The 19,631-nt window shown below is 60.9% G+C and overlaps 1 protein-coding gene across 1 annotated transcript in view; it reads right to left on the bottom strand.

Moving 5' to 3' along the window:
• The window catches only part of MYH11 (myosin heavy chain 11), a 67,478-nt gene extending 48,206 nt beyond the window's left edge, over positions 1 to 19,272 (bottom strand). The window contains 4 exon segments of the mRNA XM_056130866.1: positions 365 to 467; positions 6,296 to 6,323; positions 11,465 to 11,621; positions 18,934 to 19,272. Of these exon segments, the coding sequence (XP_055986841.1) occupies positions 365 to 467; positions 6,296 to 6,323; positions 11,465 to 11,621; positions 18,934 to 19,272 (627 nt within the window).
• Positions 19,273 to 19,631: the final 359 nt, after the last annotated feature.

Consider the following 19,631-nt stretch of genomic DNA (forward strand, 5'->3'; position numbering starts at 1 on the left):
TGCCACCGAATGCCACCCACCTTCCCGTCCCCAGGGCCCCCATGGGAGGGGCACGTGGGGGTGCAGGGAGCCCCAGGGGCAGGAAGACACGGGCTCAGAGCCGTCCAACGGGGGCCAGTCCCCTTCTAGGGGCCAGCTGGGGCGGCCGGACCTGGCCCCCTTCCCGCAGGGCCTGGCAGCCCCACGGAGGTCGCTGGGGACAGCGGAGCATTCCAAAGGGAGCAGCTGGCAGGGCCGCACTGGCCCGGGTCCGAGAACTGACCCCCCGCGGGGGTAGGAGGTGGGGTCCTGAGGGAGAGCCCCCCCCCCCCCAGGGCTGCTCGGACTGGCGCTGTCCGAGGTGCTGCCCCGGCGCGGCGCTCACCGTGATGCTCGTGTCCTTCTTGCCCTTGTGGGAGGACGCCACCACCGCCAGGTACTGGATCACCTTCTTGGTGTTCTCCGTCTTCCCCGCTCCGGACTCGCCCCTGGAAGACAGCGGGGCCGGATATTCTATCATATATGGGCAGTCTTGCAGCCACCCCAGGGCAGCCTGCTGTGTGCTGACGGCGCCCGTGAACGGCACCCGGCAGCAGGTGTCCGGCCCTGGTGGCTGTGCTGGGAGCAGCGTGAAGGGGCCCTGGGGGGGCGGGCAGGGCCGCGGGACAGTGTGTGAGCAGCGTCCCTAACGGAAAGCACAGCGTCCACCCGCTGCTCAGAGCCCGGCCCTGCAAACCCACTGCCTGCCCGACGGGAGTGACCCACGCAGGTGAGCACCGGGTCTCACACGCGCCCGTGGGCAAGAGTTCAGACTGAGGTGAGTCCTGACAAGAGAGCGGGGGTCCCTGTCATGCTCCGGTGGCCCCAACCGTCCCCACCAAGCTGACCGGCCGAGGGAGGATTATTTCCCCCGCTCTGACGCCTGTAGAGAAGTGGGGGGAGGCGGGCTGTCCAGTGACTGTGTGAAAAACTCCCCCCTTCTGATTCCTTTTTTATTTATTTTTGCTTTTTGGATCACACCCGGCAGTGCACAGGGGTCACCCCTGGCTCTGCGCTCAGGAATTACTCCTGGCGGTGCTTGGGGGACCATATGGGATGCTGGGGATCGAACCCGGGTCGGCCGTGTGCAAGGCAAACGCCCTACCCAATGTGCTATATTGCTCCGACGCCCTTCCTTTATTTTCACTTTTGACTGAAACGTCTTTGTTTTTTGAATTCTCTGGTTCTTCCTCCCCCCCCATGCTTTCTTTGCCTGCGTGCTCTCCTTTTCCCGAGAGTTCTGAAAAGCGAGAGAACATTTTTTTTTAGTTTGCGTCTGGAGAAGAATCTGTCCACCCTGACCCAGGTTGGCTCAAGGGCTGCGGCGCTGAACCAGTGCGATGGTCCTGCTCCCTAATTAGGAAGCAGGGAAATGAAACTGCTCAGGGCCTCCTGGAAAGAAGGGAAGGAAGGGAAGGAAGGAGGGGGAGGGGGGCGAGAAAGAGAAGGGGGGGAGGGGGCTGGAGCGACGGCACAGCGGGTAGAGCATTTGCGTTGCACGCGGCTGACCTGGGTTCGATCCCTGACATCCCACGTGGTCCCCTGAGCACCACCAGGAGTCATTCCTGAGCCAGGAGTAACCCTGGAGCATCGCTGGGTGTGACCCAAGGAGAGAAAAAAAAGGAGGGAGGGAGGAAAGGAAGGACGAAAAGAGGGAGGGAGGAAGAGGAGATAGGGGGAAAGATGAAAGGGAAGAAGTGGAGGAAGGAAAAAGGGAAGGAGGTAAAGGAAGGAGGGAAGAAGATGAAAGGAGGAGAGAAGGAAAAGAGAAGTGAAGGAGGAAAGGAAAGGAGGGGACGGAAGGAAGGAAGGAAAAGAAGGCGGAAGAATGGAGGGAAGGGAGGGAGGGAGGAACGGAGGGAGGGAGGGAGGGACGGATGGAGAAACGGACAGAGGGAGGGAGGGAGGGAGGGAGGAACGGAGGGACGGAGGGAGGGAGGCAGGCTGCACAGAGAGGGGACGAGCTCGCCAAGGTCACGGAGCAGACAGGGCCGCGGTCAGCACCGGCCACTGCAGGCAGTTGTCTTTCCACGTTTGGCCAAATCGCCCCAGGACACAGGCCCCGCCTTCCAGGCCCTCAGCTTCCCAAGGCCAGCGGAAGGGACGGGGAATGGACAGGTGTTTGCCCAAGGCCTGCTCCGTGTAGGTGCTGGCGTCTCTCCTGATTCCCCCCACCCGATGGCGTCTGGAAGGATTAAGGATCATACACCAGGGGAAACTGAGGCGCAGAGTCCGACGGAAATCACTCAACGTCACAACCGCCCCTGCTGGCCCACAGACAGGAAATGAACACGAGGCGAGTCTGGGGCACGGTCCCACCCATGCCAGAGCCCCTTTCAGTCTGTCTGAGAGGAGGAGGGGCTGCAGGGCGCCCCCCAACCCCGCTCGGCCGCACAGGCTCATTTCCTGAACAGTTTCCTCGGGAGTTCTGGAAACAGCCGCTCAGACCCTCGCACCCGAGGAAGAATGATTCCACCAGGCTGACGGCCACAGTCCACTGGACATCACCCCAGACAGAGGGCCAGATTCTTTGAAAATTTTTTCTTTTGGCTTTTTGGGGTCACATCCTGCGGTGCTCAGGGGTTCCTCCTGGCTCTGCGCTCAAGCATTACTCCTGGCGGAACTCGGAGGGATGCTGGAGATTGAACCCGGGTCAGCCACGTGCCAGGGAAACGCCCTCCCCGCTGTGCCCCTGCACCCTTCCTGCCCCACGATTTCCTTCCTGCCTGTCAGTAGTTTGAGTCTCTGTCACCTCTTCCCTTACAACAAAGATGTGCGGGCCAGAGCGATAGCACGGCGGGGAGGGCGTTTGCCTTGCACGCGGCCGACCCGAGTTCGATTCCCAGCATCCCATAAGTCCCCCGAGCACCACCAGGAGTAACTCCTGAGTGCAGAGCCAGGAGGAACCCCTGTGCATTGTCGGGTGTGACTGAAAAAAGCAAAACAAACAAAATAAACAAAGATGTGGTCAGCCCTTCGCTGGGGCCCTGGTCTCCCACCTTGGAGGGGCGGGGGGTGGGGCAGGCACCCCAGAAATGTGCTTCTCCCCTTGACGCCACCGCTTCTAAGTTTCGCCGATAAAAATAAAATTTCCTGGGAGATTCTGCCAAAGAAAACGTCCTGGGCTCTGGGCTGGTGGGCATCTGGGACGGGTGCTCAGGGCTGCTCAGAAAGGAACCGATCTCGAGCCCTTCGGGGTGAGGACGCGGCTCTGCTCGGGGCGTCCGAAACGTCTGACCTGGCCCCTTGGGTATGGGGTGCCGGCTCCCCCCCACCCCAAGCCGGAATGCAGACTCAGAGCCATATAAGGCTTCCTGGCCAGATGGCCACTGTGCTGCCAAGTCCCTTTAATCATCCCAGTCCTGGCAGCTGGTGGGGGAATGACCCAAAAGCTTCTTCACCCCTGCCCCGTCCTGCTCAGGACCCCAGCAGGGGGCTCAGAGCCGCAGAGACCATCCTGGAGAGAACCTCCTCGCGCTGGACTTAACATTCCGATTAGCATCTTAAAACTTCATCGTTCAGAGCTAGCATGAATTTGCATTTCCCTTGGCACAGTTTTACAAATGACAGCGTCAGTCCTGGCTCTCAGCGGGGAACAGGGTGTCTGCTTCTGTGGCAGCCTGTCTGCCGGGAAGAGCAGAGTCCCACGGTCCCCTCCCTGGTCCTATGTGACTCCCATCCCCCACGCCTGGCAGGACGCCCCGGCATCTAGGTGGTCCACCAGCAAGAATGGACACCCCCAGCTCCCAGGAGAGACCATCGGAGTTCCACCCTCCCTGGGCGGCGGGCCGAGCGATCTCACTCTCCCAGGTCCGAAATGGGTAGTAAACACAATAATTATAAAGATAATTTCACCGATATTAGGAGTTTGGCGCCAGACAGGTACTGCAGCGGATGGGACGCCTCTCTTGCAGGGGGCTGCCCCAGCTCCGATCTCCCGCAGCCCGTGCGGTTCCCTGATGACTGCCAGGAGTCATCCCCAGGCACAGAGCCAGGAGGAGGCCCTGAGCACGGCTGGGTGTGGGCCCCCAAACACACAGAAGATTTATATTAGACCTTTCAGTATCAATATTGCAAAGTACAATGCCCCAAAGGAGAGACAGAGAGGGAGACAGAGGCAGAGAGAGGAAGAGAGGGAGGGAGGGAGGGAGGGAGGGAGGGAATAAAGGAGGGAAGGAGAGAGAGGGAGGGAGAGAGAGGGAGGGAGGGAGAGAGAGAGAGAGAGGGAGAAGAAAAGCACCTGCCACAGAGGCAGGCAGGGGGTGTGGGGTGATGGAGGGAAACTGAGGACTCTGGTGCTGGGAAATGTGCCCTGGTGGAGGGACGGGTGTTGGAACACCATAGGACTGAAACCCAATCACGAACAGCTCTGCAAGGTCTATCCCACAGTGATTCAGTAAAAAAAGTCAAAACTTTATATTCGAGTGCAGGTGGAAAATCCATCTGGGCTGGCAGCTCCCCCCGCTGCCGCCTCTTGGGTCCACGTCTTCTCCCCTCGCCTGCCACGCCCTGATCATTCCAGAAAGCGCATCCTCTGAGACCAGCCCGGAAGGCCGCCGGGCACGGAGACAGATGGACACAGCGGCTGAGGGGAAAGCGGGTCCTGGGGGAGGCTGGATGTCGTTTAGAAGCTCAAGTGCCCCTTCTCTGCCGGAAGGAGCCCGACAGGACGCCCCGAGAGCCACGCCGCCGGACCCCGCGCCAGGCTGGCTCACTCGGGGCGCCCGAGAGAGGGGCGGGTGAGAGCCCTCCCTGCCCCACGGGACCCAGGCCCAGCCGCTGAAAACCTCCGGAACCCAACGGCCGCCACACTCAAGGCCACTCCCCTTGCCCGAGTGAACCCATTCCTGGACCACGCGACCTGGGAGCTGATGCCGTGGCTAAACCCCAGACACAACTCACAGGAGCACGGGACCATGAGTCGGATCCCCGAGGCCACCAGCGTGCACCAAGGACAGTCCCAGCCCACAGCGCTGTGATCTGCCCCCCCCCCGCCCCCCGCCAGCCCCTAGTCCCGCAGCCTAGGGGAATGCACTGGGACATACAGCCTCGTGTGTGTGTGTGTGTGTGTGTGTGTGTGTGCCAACACCACGTTGAAGTGTGCGCCCCCACGCGTGCCCACGGGAGCTCCAGCTCGGGCAGCGTAAGTAGGTGGTTTTCTGTAGAAGCCACCATGAGAGCATGAGCGAGCTGGGCCCAGTGCTTGGCCTCCATGTGGCGCACAGCCCCCTCCTCAGGGAAGCCCTCCAGGTGACCTCCCGGGAGAGTTCAGGGGAACCCGCCCATCCTTGAGCAACCCGCCTCCCCCCGCCCCCTCCATCCCTTCACTCCTTCAGCCTGGAGGGTCTGGGAAGCAGATCCCAGGGGACTCCGCCCCGTCTCCCCGACATCTACAGCCGGGAACCCCCACAGTCCCCCTGGACGCTCTCAAATGCCTTCCTGCCACGCCCTGCACTCTGGGCCCGCAACCCAGGAGGGAGCCAGGCTCCAAGTCCTCAGCCCCGACCCCAGTTTCTCACCCTCCAGAAAACCCTCTCGGCCACAGCAGAGCTCGCCGAAGCTCCTTCCCCCAAAGGCAGGTGCACGTGGCCGGTGCAAGGTCCCTGGGGCGTCCCCCAGAACCCCCCGGCCGAGCAGAAGCCCCAGCCCTGGCTGTCCACGCCCCGCTCCAAGTCCCCACAGAGGCGTCTCGTTACCAGCCTTCCTTTTGATTACTATTATTTTTGTGTGTTGATTTGGGGGCCGCACCTGTGATGCTCAGGGTTTACTCCTGCCTCTGCACTCAGGGGTCCCTCCTGACGGGGGCGCAGGGGACCCTGTGTGGGGTACCAGAAATCGAGTCCTGGGTCAGCCACGTGCGAGGCAAGAGCCCTCCCCGCTGTGCTATCTCTCCGGCCCCCTCGGTATCAGCATTTATAACCCTGCCGGCTCACGAGCTCACCCTGTGGCTTCAAATACCCCAGACACTAGAGGAAAAAACACCCTCCCACCTCCCGGCCCCCTCACCCACCTCCGCTGCACCACAGGCCTATGAGGGAGAGAGCACTGCAGGGGGAGTCAACCCCGGGTGATCCAGGAGCCTGGGCCTGTCGGTCGTTTATTTGTAACAGCACGGACCCCCAACTCCAGGAACAAGATTGTACAGGGGTAAAGGTGCTTGAGGTGCTTGTGAAGGAAGAGGAGGAGGAGGAGGAAGAGGAGGAGGAAGGAGAGGGGGAGGAAGAAGAAGAAGGAGGAGGAGGAAGAGGAGGAGGGGGAGGAGCACAGCGCCACTTACGTGCAGAGGATGGACTGGTCCTCCCGGTCTGTGGAGAGAAAGGAAAGAACGGGGAATTAGGGTCGGCTTGGAGCTGAAGATGGAGACAGCCCCTCTGGGGCCGCTGGGGCTCTTTCAAAGCCTCCTCTGCACCCCCGAACCCTGAAAGCACCCCGGGAAGACCCGGGACCTCCATTGTCGGGGGTCTGTGAGCAGGACCTCTAGGGGCCCCGACCACTCCACGTGCCTAAGGAACAGACCCTGGCCGGGCCCTGGGCTCCACGCCCCGACCCTCACCTCCTCCTCAGTTTATCTGGGGATGGGGGTGGAGCTTAGAGAGCCTTGATGTGATGGCTGAGACGAGCAGACCGGTGGCTCAACCACCGGGCAGTGCCCAGGAACCTCTGGGGAGCTCCCCCTGGTCAGGCCTCTGAGCCATTTCCTCTCACTCCTCTCCCAGTGCTCCTGCGGTGCCGCATTCTCACCAGTGCACGACACAGTTCCAGCAAACTTTCCTTTCTCCCATCACCTGTGAATCGCGGCCTCCGACTCCTGCACCATCACCCTTGGCACTGCCTTAACACTCTCCACGAACCGACAGCTCTCTTTCTTTTTTTCTTTTTGGGTCACACCCTGCAATACTCAGGGATTCCTCCTGGCTCTGCACTCAGAAATTACTCCTGGCAGTGCTTGGGGACCATATGGGATGCTGAGGATTGAACCTGGGTCGGCCACGTGCAAGGCCAACGCCCTCCCCATTGAGCTATCGCTCTGACCCCAAACTGACAGTACTTGGCTTTCCCTTTTTTAATTTTTTCTGAGGCGCCGTGGTTGACTGAAGTCACTCATGACTCAGTTCCAGGCCTCCAATGTTCCTGCACCATCCCTTCACCAGCGTCCTCAGCTTCCCTCTCGTCCCCCCAGCCCGCCTCTACAACGGGCATGTTTTTATTTCATTTGATTTTATTTCTGGGTTTTGGGTGACACCCAGCAATGCTCGGGGCTTCCTCCTGCCTCTGCACTCAGGAATCACCCCTGTTGGTGCTCAGGGGACCATAAGGGGTGCCGGGGATCCAACCTGGGCTTGCAGGACAAACACCCTGCTCCAGCCCCCCTCTTTCATGGCACACGGCGTGGCTTATGATAGTGTTCGCGGTGGCGTTGGACGCCCGGTGGGAGCCAGGAGAGACGTGGAATATGGGCAGAACCAACCTCAGCTTCTCTCGGTCAGCCCGACTCCTGGGCACACGCGGACATCCACTGAACCTTTACTTTTGAGGGGCTCAGGAGTGAGGGGCTCCAACGGGGATGAGGGGGACAAAGGAAGGGCAAGGTTGGAGAAGGAAACCCCACTGGCATCCAGGGGGCCATGGGAGTGTGGCTGGCCTTGACCGGCACGGAGAGACAGGAAGTCATCCCAGAGAAGGACATACCGACTTGGGGCGGGGTGGGGGTACGCTGGCCAGAGCCTCGCCAGCAAGCACACTCCAGGCAGACCCCCCACTGTGGCCCTGGGTCCCGGAGAGACACCTGGACCACAGTTGCCTGCCCCGTGTCCCTCTGAGCTCAGCAGATGGCCGCGGCTCCCAGTCCAGGGCCCTGGGGTCCACGTCACCCCAAAACACGCCTCTCCTCCACTCTCACCCTTGGGGTTCAGTCTGCAGGTGGGCTTCCCGAGGAAATAAGGGCGCCGTGGCCCCGCCCCGTCCAGCCGCAGCAGGCCTGGCGGACCTCAGGGGACACCCGGGTCCCACAGAGCATCTATTTCAGCCGATCCCAAGCATGCCCGGGGTTGGTGGCCAGACAGCCAGAGGCCCGCGGCTGGCCATAAAAGGAGACACAGGAGCTGGGCTGGAGGCACGCCGGCCTCTCTCGGCCTTCCCGCTCGGCCAGGCTGCCGGGGGACCTGCAGCAGGGGGTGGTCCGGGTTAGGTTCCTGCTACCCACCCGGCGGGCTGGAAGGCACCTCCCACCACGACCAAGGCCAGGCAGAGGCCACCTAGTGGACACTCCTCCTGGTCAGCCATCGTCCAGACAGCCCATCGCAGGACCCCGGAGGCGGCTCCAAGCACAGCTCTCTCTGTATGTGGGACTCCCACCAGGCAGGGACAAGATCCCTGATGCAGCCCCAGGGGAGGGCCAGCTGGGTAGGGGCCGCCCCGGGGAGGTGCTGGGAGCGAGAAGGTGAGATCCGCACACGCGCACAAAAGCCTTTGGCAGGAGCATCACACACCAGGCAGTTCCCACTGACCTGAAGCCAGGGCTGGACCCGGGCGGAAGGGCTGACTCCCCCCAGAACAGAACAGAGGGCGCAAGATTTCCAAAGGACATGTGACATCACACATACACCTAAGAGATACTTTTTGTTTTGTTTTGTTTTGTTTTGCTTTTTGGGTCACACCCGGTGATGCTCAGGGATTACTCCTGGCTTTGCACTCGGGAATCACCCCTGGCAGTGCTCAGGGGACCAGATGGGATACTGGGAATCGAACCTGGGTCGGCCACGTGCAAGGCAGACGCCCTCCTCGCTGTGCTATCGCTCCAGCCCCTAGGAGATACATTTTTAAATTTCACTTGTTTATTTTTTGGGTCGGGGGCAGCCCCTTGTGGTACCCAGAGGTTACTCTTGACTTAGTGTGCCCAGGGGCCGTATGCAAGCTGGTTTTATTTGTTTGTTTGTTTTGGGGGGGGCACACCCGGCAATGCACAGGGGTTCCTCTTGGCTCTGCACTCAGGAATTACCCCTGGCGGTGCTCAGGGGACCCTGTGGGATGCTGGGAATCGAACCCCGGGTCAGCCGTGTGCAAGGCAGGGCAAATGCCCTCCCCACTGTGCTATCACTCTGCCCGCACCAATATAATTTTAATCTCTATTTCTCTGTCCCCTCTCCCTGACTCAGGGGCTCTCCTCCCTTCTGGAGGGAATGATCGGAGAAAGTCCCCCTCCTCCATATTCCCAGTTTCCCAGAGTCAGCAAAGGCTGGGCGAGACCACCACAGTCAGGCCAGATACGGGGGCTCCAGCCACCCTCACCCCCACATCACCACCTGCCTCTCCCCGTCTCTCCCCTCTGAGCAAACAGACAAGCTCCCACTCATGCCAACACTGGTCCATAGTTCTTCATTCATCCTTTCATTCATTCATCATGCACTGACAGATACCGATGAATGAATGAACCCATCAGTCGCAACGAGCCTGACCCTAGACAGTGTGCGGGCGAGACAGGAACAGGCCGACAAGGATGGCGCCTGGAGGTGCCCCGGGGGCCTTGGGAGACCAGGTCACACGTATCAAAGCTTCATTTAGGGTCCAGGGAGACAGGACAGCGGGAGGTTGTTGGTCTTGCATGCGATTGACCCAGTTTGGATCCATGGCATCCCATAGAGTGCCCTGAGCACCAACAGCACTTGGCTCTCCCCTGAGTGCAGAGCCAAGAGTGATCCCCGAGTACCGCCAAGTATAGCCCCAAAGCAAAAAAGCTAACAACAACAACAAAACCCAGCTTGCATACCACTAAGCCAGGGGTAACCTCGGAGGACCACTATTGGCTGCCCCCCCAAAATGGAAAACTTAAAAATGTATCTTCTTGGGTGGCACCAGCAGGTTAACCTATACCTGCAGGGCGCGTGTATCAGCTCCTGATGCTGCTTTCAGGCTTCCTGATACCCCAAAACTGCCGCTGGGCCTCTGGCCGGATCCCAACAACTTGGGACCAAGTTTCCTGAGAAATTAAATGGCTAAAAGTTAGCTATGCGGGGGCTGGAGCAATTGCACAGCGGGGAGGGCGTCTGCCTGGCACGCGGCTGACCCAGGTTCGATTCCCAGCATCCCATAGGGTCCCCCGAGCACCGCCAGGAATCATTCCTGAGTGCAGAGCCAGGGGTAACCCCTGTGCATCACCGGGTGTGACCCAAAAAGTAAAAAAAAAAACAAAGTTAGCCCACAAACCATGTCTGGCTCAGCTCTATAAGCTCAACAAACTATTCAACACCTGCCGAAGGGGCAGGCTGGAGGGAGGAAGGCGCAGTGTGGGGGGACTGGAGTTGAAATGCTGAACGTCCACAATCGTTGTGAACAACTCTTATCTTGTTCACAACGTCAGCACAGCCACCAACGGGGCCTGACGTGACCCTTCACAAGTTCCCACTCAGTGGAGGGGAGAAAAATCATTTCCCCAAAACTTAAACATCTCTCACGCTTTCTTTTGGGGACCTTCGGCTTTACCAAGGTGTCAGGCAACGCCCAGACAATTGGGCGAACACCCAGCCTACGTAGGGGGGCCTGAAAGACAGCACCGAGGGGAGGGTGCTCGCCTTGTATTTCGTGGGTTCCATCCTGACCTGGGTTTGATCCCCCAGCACTGCCAGGAGGCATCACTGGCCTCTGAGCACTGGTGGGGACTCTCTACCACCACCCCAAGTTTGAGGCTGGATTCAGGACATACTCAGACTCAGAAGCAACAGGACACGCTCAATGCACGCTTTGCCATAATAATGATACTCACGAAAGAACACTAAGGGGCTGCAGAGCTAGCACAGGGGGGTGGACTAGCACCCGGATGACCTGGGTTTGACTTCTGGCACCCCACAGGGTTCCCCTCACCCCCCGAGCCCCTCCCGGAGTGACCCCTGAGCCCAGGCCAGGGGCAATCACCATCACCCTGGAGGTACAGGAAAGCCCCGGAAGAACCTGGTGGCCGTTTCCCGGCCGCCAGGCGAGGCCAGTCTGCACTCACTGTGCGCAGAAGAGGAAACGGAGTCGGGGCCAGGAGGGCGTCTGTCTGACCTCCTGCAGGCAGGCAGGGAGGGTGGCCGTGGGCCCCGTGCCCGCGGTGGGTGCCCGCCCGCTCCCCCTCGGAGGGGACAGCGCTGGGCCTTTTCCCAGACGGCTGGCACGGCCGGACCCCGGGGCGGCGGGCTCATGCCCGTATTTGCCCAAGCTCCGTGCCCCCCACCCCCCCGGCCGCGCAGCTGCACACGCACACGCAGGCCTGACTTTTTCCCTTTTTCAGTCAGGGTTCTCCCGGGGCTCGCGCAGCTGCCAAACTGCACATTCCTGGCGAGAACCGCGGGCGGGAGGGACAGGAGAGGCCCTGGGCAGCTCTCGCTCCCGCTCGCGGCGCACCCGCCCTCCCCCAGCCCCGGGCTGGGCTGGGGCCCGCTGGCGGCCCACCCCGCGCCAGGGCCCTCACCTTGAAGCATGCTCCGGTAGGCCGTGTCGGCGATGGCATAGATGTGGGGGGGCATCTCGTGCCGCTTCTTGCCCTTGTACATGTCCACGATCTTCTCCGAGTAGATGGGCAGCTGCTTGTAAGGGTTGATGACCACGCAGAAGAGGCCCGAGTACGTCTGCCGACAGAGGGGCCCAGTTTACTTCCGGAAGCTTCTGCAGGGAAGGGGCTCTTCCACTCAGCAGCACCCACACTTACGAGCGCCACCCGGACTTCTCAGGCTGTGGCCCCACCCAACAGAAGCGACTCCCGATTCTCACTTTAGAGGTGCGGGGCATGGACACTCAGCGTCCTTGTGGGGACCCCTCCACCCTCCACCGCGCCCCCCTCCCCCCGCCGGACATGGCTGGGTCACCGAGAGGCTAACTTTATATCCTGGCCTGAAGCAGTCCTGGGTTCACATTCCAGCTCTTGCCACTTCCCTGAGTATCACAGACTAAAACAACAGCGACTGTTGGGGCTGGAGCGATAGCACAGCGGGGAGGGCGTTTGCCTTGCACGCAGCCCACCTGGGTTCGATTCCCAGCATCCCATAGGGTCCCCCGAGCACCGCCAGGAGCGATTCCTGAGTGCATGAGCCAGGAGGAACCCCTGAGCATCGCCGGGTGTGACCCAAAAAGAAAAAAATATTAGTAAAAAAATTAAGAAATACAACAACAGCGACTATTTCTGGAGGGATTCCCGGGTGCGGGCCCAGAGCGGAAGCCTTCCTTGGCGGCTTTTCCTGTCCACGTTTTGGGACCGCATGCAGCTGTGCTCGGAGAAACAGTGCCAGGGATGGGCCCTGGGCCCCTGCATGCAGATCACGTGCTCAGTCCTTTGAGACATCTCTTATCGGGGACGTCAGGCTGCCCCCTGACCTCCACTGCCACTGGACAATGGGGAAGTGGGCTTGAGAGGTCGTTAAGGGGTCTCAGTGCTGGTGGAGGAATTAGAAATCAAAGTCATTTTTTTTTTCTGTTCGGGTCACACCCAGCGATGCTCAAGGGTTCCTCCTGGCTCTGCACTCAGGAATCACCCCTGGCGGTACTCGGAGGACCCTATGGGATGCTGGGAATCGAACCCGGCTCCACTGAGTGCAAGGCAAACTCCCTCCCCGCTGTGCTATCGCTCCAGCCCCTGTCAAGAATTTTTTTAACCCATCTGGGACCCTTGAAGTTACGGGGGCGAACACATGGTCCACAGGCTATAGAAGGCCCGCGAAATCCCGAGGTCCAGCCCTGGTCCATGTCTGCCTGGGGCTGCCCGTCTGTTGCTATCCACACCCCCAGGGCTCTCGGCAGGGCCAGCCTGCAGAAGGGGCTAAGCACAGTCCTCCTTAAAAGGGATGGAATGGACACCACGAGGCTGAGGGGAGCCAGCTGGACACAGAGGTCACAGCACGGGGGACCCGCCAGGGGGAAGCGTCTGGAACAGGCAGGACCAGTGAGGGAGCACAGATGTCCAGCTTCCCGGCAGGGGAATGGGGAGTGACCGCTAGTGGGTGTGGGGTCTTGTGCGTGGACACCTGCTGGGGCCCTCTGAGGGGGTTCCCCTGGGAACTGGCCATGGCCCTGGTCTGGCAAAGGTGATTGGTATCAGGCTGGTGCCACGATTTTTAAATATAGCCCCCCCCCCCCCCCGTCCTGGCACAGGGATCCAGGCGGTGTCAGAAAAGGCTGCGGAGGCAGCATGTGGGGAAGCCCACCGACCCGAGTATGGGGGATCGTGGTACACGCCAGCATGGCCCATGGGTCCAGCTCACAGCGCGGGGTACGGGCGCCCAACACAGCATCTGAAGCCCCCTCCCCGCCCCGCTCATTTCCCTCCTAGCATTCCACCTCCCATGACAAAGGAGAGATGGAAATTCCAACCCCGGTCAGCACAGGGTGAACCGGACCACAGAGAAGTGAGCTGGCCACTGTCCCCACCAGGCCGCCCACTCCCACCGCCCCTAAAGAAGCCCCAGAACCAAGCTCTGCCGGGGAACGAGCCCTCACCCGCGCTCACTCACGCCGTGAGCCCTGAACGAGCCCTGGACCCCTGGACAGGGCTTCCCTGTCGACCAGGAGCACCACCGCCTGTGCGGGAAGAACTCAGGCTGGGGAGGGGCCCTCGGGGGCTCTGTCTGCTGGGGGCCACAGTGTGCGACGGGAGGGGCCAGGGCTGGGGTCGGGGGCGGTGCCCTTCCAAAGGCCCAGGGCAGTGGCAGTGGGAGGGAAGCATCTCCCTGGTTCTCGGCACTTCCCCGTAAAAAGGGCAGCCACGAGGCGCGTCTAGACAGTCGTCTGCTGGGGAGGGGGCTGCCTCCGCCAGGTCTGTGCTAGGTGCTGGCACCGTGTCAGGATGCCGGAGCTCTATCAGGGTCCCGAAGCAACGTCAAGACGCTGGAACTGCACCAAGACACTGGAGCTCTAAGGAAATTCTGGAATCTTATCGGAAGGTCGGAGCTGCAACACCGACGGCCTCACAAAGAGCCCACAGCTCAGCGAGCAGACAAAGGGGTTTGCAAATCACACCGTCCGTCGAGAGGACCGGGGTTCGGGCACCGGTCTTGCACATGGCCGAGCCTGGTGCGGTTGCCGGCACCCAATCACCTCCCTGGGAGAGCGAGGATGGGGACGGGGGATGCTAGGAGGCAGGGAGAGAGGGTCCCTCACCCATTCCGGGTGCTCGGGGACACCCCCAGGGGAAGCATGCCCTGCCCGGGGCCTCAGCAGACAGGGGGCGCTCACCAGCTTGGGGAGGCACCGAGGAGGCAAAGACAGCAAGACAAAAATGCCGGCCGTGGAGCACAGACAGGAGAGCGTGAGCAGAGCAGGCTTGTTGGTGCGGCTGGAGGAAGAAGGTGATGTGAGAGGCACAAGGCTTGTGCAGAGTTGAGCACTGGTCTGTGAGCACTGATCTTTGAGTAGTGATCTGTGAGCACTGATCTGCGAGTACTGGTCTGCGAGCACTGATCTATGAGCACTGCTCTGCGAGCACTGGTCTGCGAGCACTGGTCTGTGAGCACTGGTCTTCGAGTACTGGTCTGTGAGCACTGCTCTGTGAGTATTGTCTGTGAGCACTGGTTTGCGAGCACCAGCTGCCTGTGCTCGGGGCAGGAAGCCTGCCCTCTTCCCTCCCAGCTCACACCTTCTCTCACTAAATGCTCCCTAGAGAGGCAGGTGAGCTCGCTACAAAGCCTCCTCGGAGCAGGGTGGGGCTGGCTGCAAACAGGCGCTCACTAGGGGTTTGTTGATGGGGCAAAGCTCCTCCAGGGCTGGTGCAGAATCCTGCCCCACCCCCAGCCTGTAGGGCGCGCACATGCGGCATCCCAGGGCGATTCAGTCCAGCTCACCCCCTTTTTATTTTTATTTATTTATTTATTTTTGGGGTCACACCCAGCGATGCTCAGGGCTTACTCCTGGCTCTGCACTCAGGAGTTACCCCTGGCGGTGCTCGGGGGACCCTATGGGATGCCGGGGATCGAACCCCCTCCCCGCTGTGCTAGTGCTCCAGCCCCTCCCCCTTTCTTAGATGGTGGGCATCACTTACAGCCTGGACTCCCCCTTTCCCTCCGTGCTGGCCCTTCACCCGGGAGGAGGAAAGGCCGGCGGCTAAGAGAGTCTTGGACAAACACCAGGGCAGGGGCTCGAACCCTCGTTCTGTTGTTGGTTTCGCTTGGGGGCCACACCCAGCGGTGCCCAGCGCTTGCTCCTGGCTCTGCCCGCGGGAGCCACTCCTGGCGGGCTCAGGGGACCACGCGGGACGCCGGGGATGGAACCTGAGCAAGACACACGCAAGACAAGTGCCCTCCCTGCCGTCCCGTTGCGCCAAAGCCCAAAGCCCCCCAGCCCCCATCCCACACACACTTGTTTTTCTCCGTGTGTCTCTGGGCGACTTTCTCAGCCTCTGTGAGCCCCAGGAGTCCTTGTTTGCAAATACGCAATCCCTCCTGGCGGTGGGTGGGGGGAACCGATATTCCCACGCGTGGTGCCCCTGGAAGCAGGGAGGCCCTCAGGGAGCATCAGGGCAGGACATGCTTGGGTGTGTCACGGCAACCTCGTAGCACTCCCGACCTCCCTGCTCCCCTCCCCTTCCGGGGCTCCAGCACCCGAGGGTGGTCAGGCCCGGCTTCCTGTCCAGCCACCTGCCCTCAGCCGGCTCTGCCCCTCGGCCGAGGCCTCCGCGCCCCCCATCCCCCACTCCCGCATCCCAGCTGGCTCCTCGGCCCCATGCCACGGGCAGCCGGTGCCCAGGCCGTCCCTCTCGTGACCGTATTAGGAAGCAACTCGGGTTTTTCTCCGAAACTTTATATGGTCAACGGGCGAGCTCCGAGCCAGGCGCGTTCCCGGGGCGCCTGGCAAAAGCGGGAGCCTGGGGGCTGGGGGCTGGGGGGCTGGGGGTGGGGGTGGGGGAAGCCCCCAGGCGCTGAGGCCACACACACGCTGCTTGGACCTTCAGCTCATCACCTGCATGACTGTACTGGGGGGCCAGACCCCCCACAAGCCTCCTCCTTCCCGTCAGTAAGACAATGGCCGTCACTCCTTCCGCAGGGACACCTCTCCCGGGGTCAGGCACAGTCCACCAAGGACACGCCTTTGCTGCAGCCTTAATTAATTCATTTCGATTTTTGCACATCCAGCAACTGCTCAGGGCTTCTCCTGACTCTGTGCTCTGGGGTCACTCCTGGCGGTTCTCAGGGGACCGTACGCAGCGCTGGGGATCAACCTGGGTCAGAGGCATGTAGGGAAGAGCCCTACCCACTGCACCATCTCTCTGGCCCCGCGCAGACTTGTAGCATGCGTGCGGCTTATTTGAAATCGTTCCTGCGGCTCTTCGGCTGAGGCCGAGGCGTGCTGGAGCTCAAACCCCGGGTGATGAGGTGCCAGGAGTCACCGTGGGCGGCTCAGAGGCTGCGCCGGGCATGGCTGAGCCACAGCACCGACAGGAGAGAGCCATGGAGCCTTCCAGGTCCCTCAGAACATCGGCCGGGACCTCCCCGCGCGCCCACGGTGTGGGGTCAGGCTCAGAGAACAGAGGGGAAGGGGCTTCCATGAACAGGGACGGAGGGGCCACACCTGGCTTCCCCCCGCCCCACTGGGGCTCCACGCCATGCTCGGGGGAGGGGAGAGAGACCCTGGGCCCCCGACCCCTTCCGGCTTCGCTACAGACGACGGCTTCCTGAGAAAGTGAGTAGGGGGGCCGGGAAGACCCAGGCTGGGGAAGCGCTTGGCCACAGGCCACGGGCATCTCTGCTCATCTGAGAAGCCCAGTAGGGACATGAGGCTTTGGCTCATTTTTATGTTCGTTGTTTAGTTTTTGCTTTTTGGGTCACACCCAGCGATGCTCAGGGGTTACTCCTGGCTCATGCACTCAGGAATGACTCCTGGCGGTGCTCAGGGGACCATATGGGATGCTGGGACTCGAACCCGGGTCGGCCGCGTGCAAGGCAAACGCCCTCCCCGCTGTGCTATCGCTCCAGCCCCTTTGGCTCATTTTTAATCCACTGTCAGAAGATATTTGGGCTCTCTGAGACCCCTCGTTGCTTCTCCTGAGGGCTTACGCACAAAGTGTCAGAGAGAAGTGGGTGAAAGCCCCCAGTCCTTCCCTGGCACTTCAAGGCTCCCCTCGTCCTACTGAGCACTGAACAGGGAGTGGCCTCTGAGCACTGTTCAAAGAGTCCGCCTTCAAGCACTGCACAGCGAGTGGCCTCCGAGCACTGCCAGGTAAAACTCAGGCAACCAACAAGGCTGGAGGGACAAGACAGCACGGAAGGCCCTTGCCTGGCCTGGGTCCCATCCCCAAGCCCCCCTGAGCCCTGCTGGGAGTGACCCCTGAGCACAGAGCCAAGAGTCAGCTGCCCTCACCCCATTGCAGAGGCGGGCCCATGGGAACGCCCCTGCCCGGCACACAGCCGACTCCGGCTCAATCCCTGCACCCATAGGGTCCTCCAGGCTCCGCCAGGAGTGATCCCGGAGCGCAGAGCCAGTAGGGCGTTTGCCTTACAAGCAGCCAACCTGGCCGACCCGAGTTCGATTCCTCCGCCCCTCTTGGAGAGTCCGGCAAGCTACCGAGAGTATCCCATCCCCACAGCAAAATCTGGCAAGCTATCAGTGACATATCCAATATGCCAAACACAGTAACAAGTCTCGCGATGGAGACGTTACTGGGCCCGCCCGAGCAAATCGATGAACAACAGGAGGGCCGTGACAGAGGAGCGGCAGCCAAGAGCCTGCGCTGCCTGAGAATCTTTCGAAATGGGGTTTTTGGTGGAATCCCTGTAAGAGACCCTGACTAAGCTGTTCACGATCTGGCTTCAGTCGCACGGAGTTCCAAGCCCCGTCCCTCACCAGGGCACAGTTCCCAGCACCAGTGTCCCCAGGTGCCCACACCATCCCACACCCCCCCGCCAGCCTGCCTCTGTGGCAGGGGCTTTTCCTCTCTCTGTCTCTCTGTCTCTCTGTCTCTCCTCTCTCTGTCTCTCTGTCTCTCTGTCTCTGTCTCTCCTCTCTCTGTCTCTCTGTCTCTCTGTCTCTGTCTCTCCTCTCTCTGTCTCTCTGTCTCTGTCTCTCCTCTCTCTGTCTCTCTGTCTCTGTCTCTCCTCTCTCTGTCTCTCTGTCTCTCTGTCTCTGTCTCTCCTCTCTCTGTCTATCTGTCTCTGTCTCTCCTCTCTCTGTCTCTCTGTCTCTCTGTCTCTGTCTCTCCTCTCTCTGTCTCTCTGTCTCTCTGTCTCTCTGTCTCTGTCTCTCCTCTCTCTGTCTCTCTGTCTCTCTGTCTCTGTCTCTCCTCTCTCTGTCTCTCTGTCTCTCTGTCTCTGTCTCTCCCTCTTCCTCTCTCTCTCCACCTTTTGGGCATATCTCGCAATGCAGATACTGAAAGGTCGTCGTGTCTTTCCCTTTACCTACTTCCAACACCCAGTTCTTCTCCGGCGTGGTCGTTTCCAACCAGGACTGTCATAAACACGGGTCCCTCGTCTGTCTTAACTATCCTCCCCCATGCCCGCCCACTTGTGGTCGATTCCAACCATTGACCCGCGCTCAGTGCTCCTGGCCCCTGACCCAGCATCTTCAGCTGCAATCAGAAACTCTCTCTGCATATGCATGGGGGCGCTGTACTGCCTCGGCGGGGAGGGCGAGGGATGTGGGGGGGGATAATGCCCCTTGACAGAAAGGAAGTTGGGGGGGTTCCCGAGGGGCGCCTCGAAAGATCCGAACCCAGATCCGAGCTGACAATCCATTCGTCACAACAAGATGCCCCCGGGGGCCAGGGAGGTAGCACGGTGGGTAGCGCTTGTGTGCAGCCAATCCCTGCTCCATTCCCAACACCGCCTGAGCCCCGTTGGGGGAGTGATTCCTGAGCACGGAGCCAGGAGTCAGCCCGGAGCAAGGCCCCTCCCCCAAAAAATAAGGCGGGAAGAACCCAGGCGTCCCCCCGGCCAGGGGCCCAGGGCAGCCCGCAGGACTCACGTAGATAAGGCTGGAGAAGTATCTCTCACGGAGGTTGTGCAGCACCGAGGCCTCGTTGAGGCACGTCAGCTCGGCCATGTCCTCCACCTTGGAGAACTTGGGCGGGTTCATCTTCTGGATGTCGTCCTTGCCCACCGTCACCTTCTTGCCGTTCTCCAGCTCCACCACCACCTCGTCGCCCTTCTCCTCCTTGATGCTGGCCGCCTCGAAGCCCTGCTTCTCCGACGGGATCCACACCAGCTTCTTGGCCACCCAGTCGGCCTGCGCCACGGGGCTGTTGAAGTTCTTGTCCACGAAGAGGAACTTCTCATCGTCGCTGAGCTGGCCTTTCTGCGCCATGGTGCCTGGTGGGTCCCCTGGGGAGCGAGCGGACAGGGTCAGAAGCCGGCTGGAGTCCAGCACCCCCCCCCCGCAGAGAGGAACCCCAGGCCGGCGCGGGGACCAGGGGGCTTCCCAAGGGCGGGAGCCAGCATGTGCCTGGCAGGAAGGATGCCCGGGTTCGATTCCTGACACCTGCTAACGCCACCGGGCAGAGCTGCCCCAGGACAAGGATCTCTGAGAACAGAGCCTGGGACCCCTGAGGGTTGCTGGTATGACCCCCACACACACACCTCAAATAAATATAGTCATAGAAAAAAATGTTTTTTTATTAGTGAGACACCATGAGGTACAGTTGTAGACTTACAAATTTTGTGCTT

Source organism: Sorex fumeus, unplaced genomic scaffold, assembly GCF_029834395.1.
Source record: "Sorex fumeus unplaced genomic scaffold, SorFum_2.1 ptg000082l, whole genome shotgun sequence".
NCBI classification, from domain to species: Eukaryota; Metazoa; Chordata; class Mammalia; order Eulipotyphla; family Soricidae; genus Sorex; species Sorex fumeus.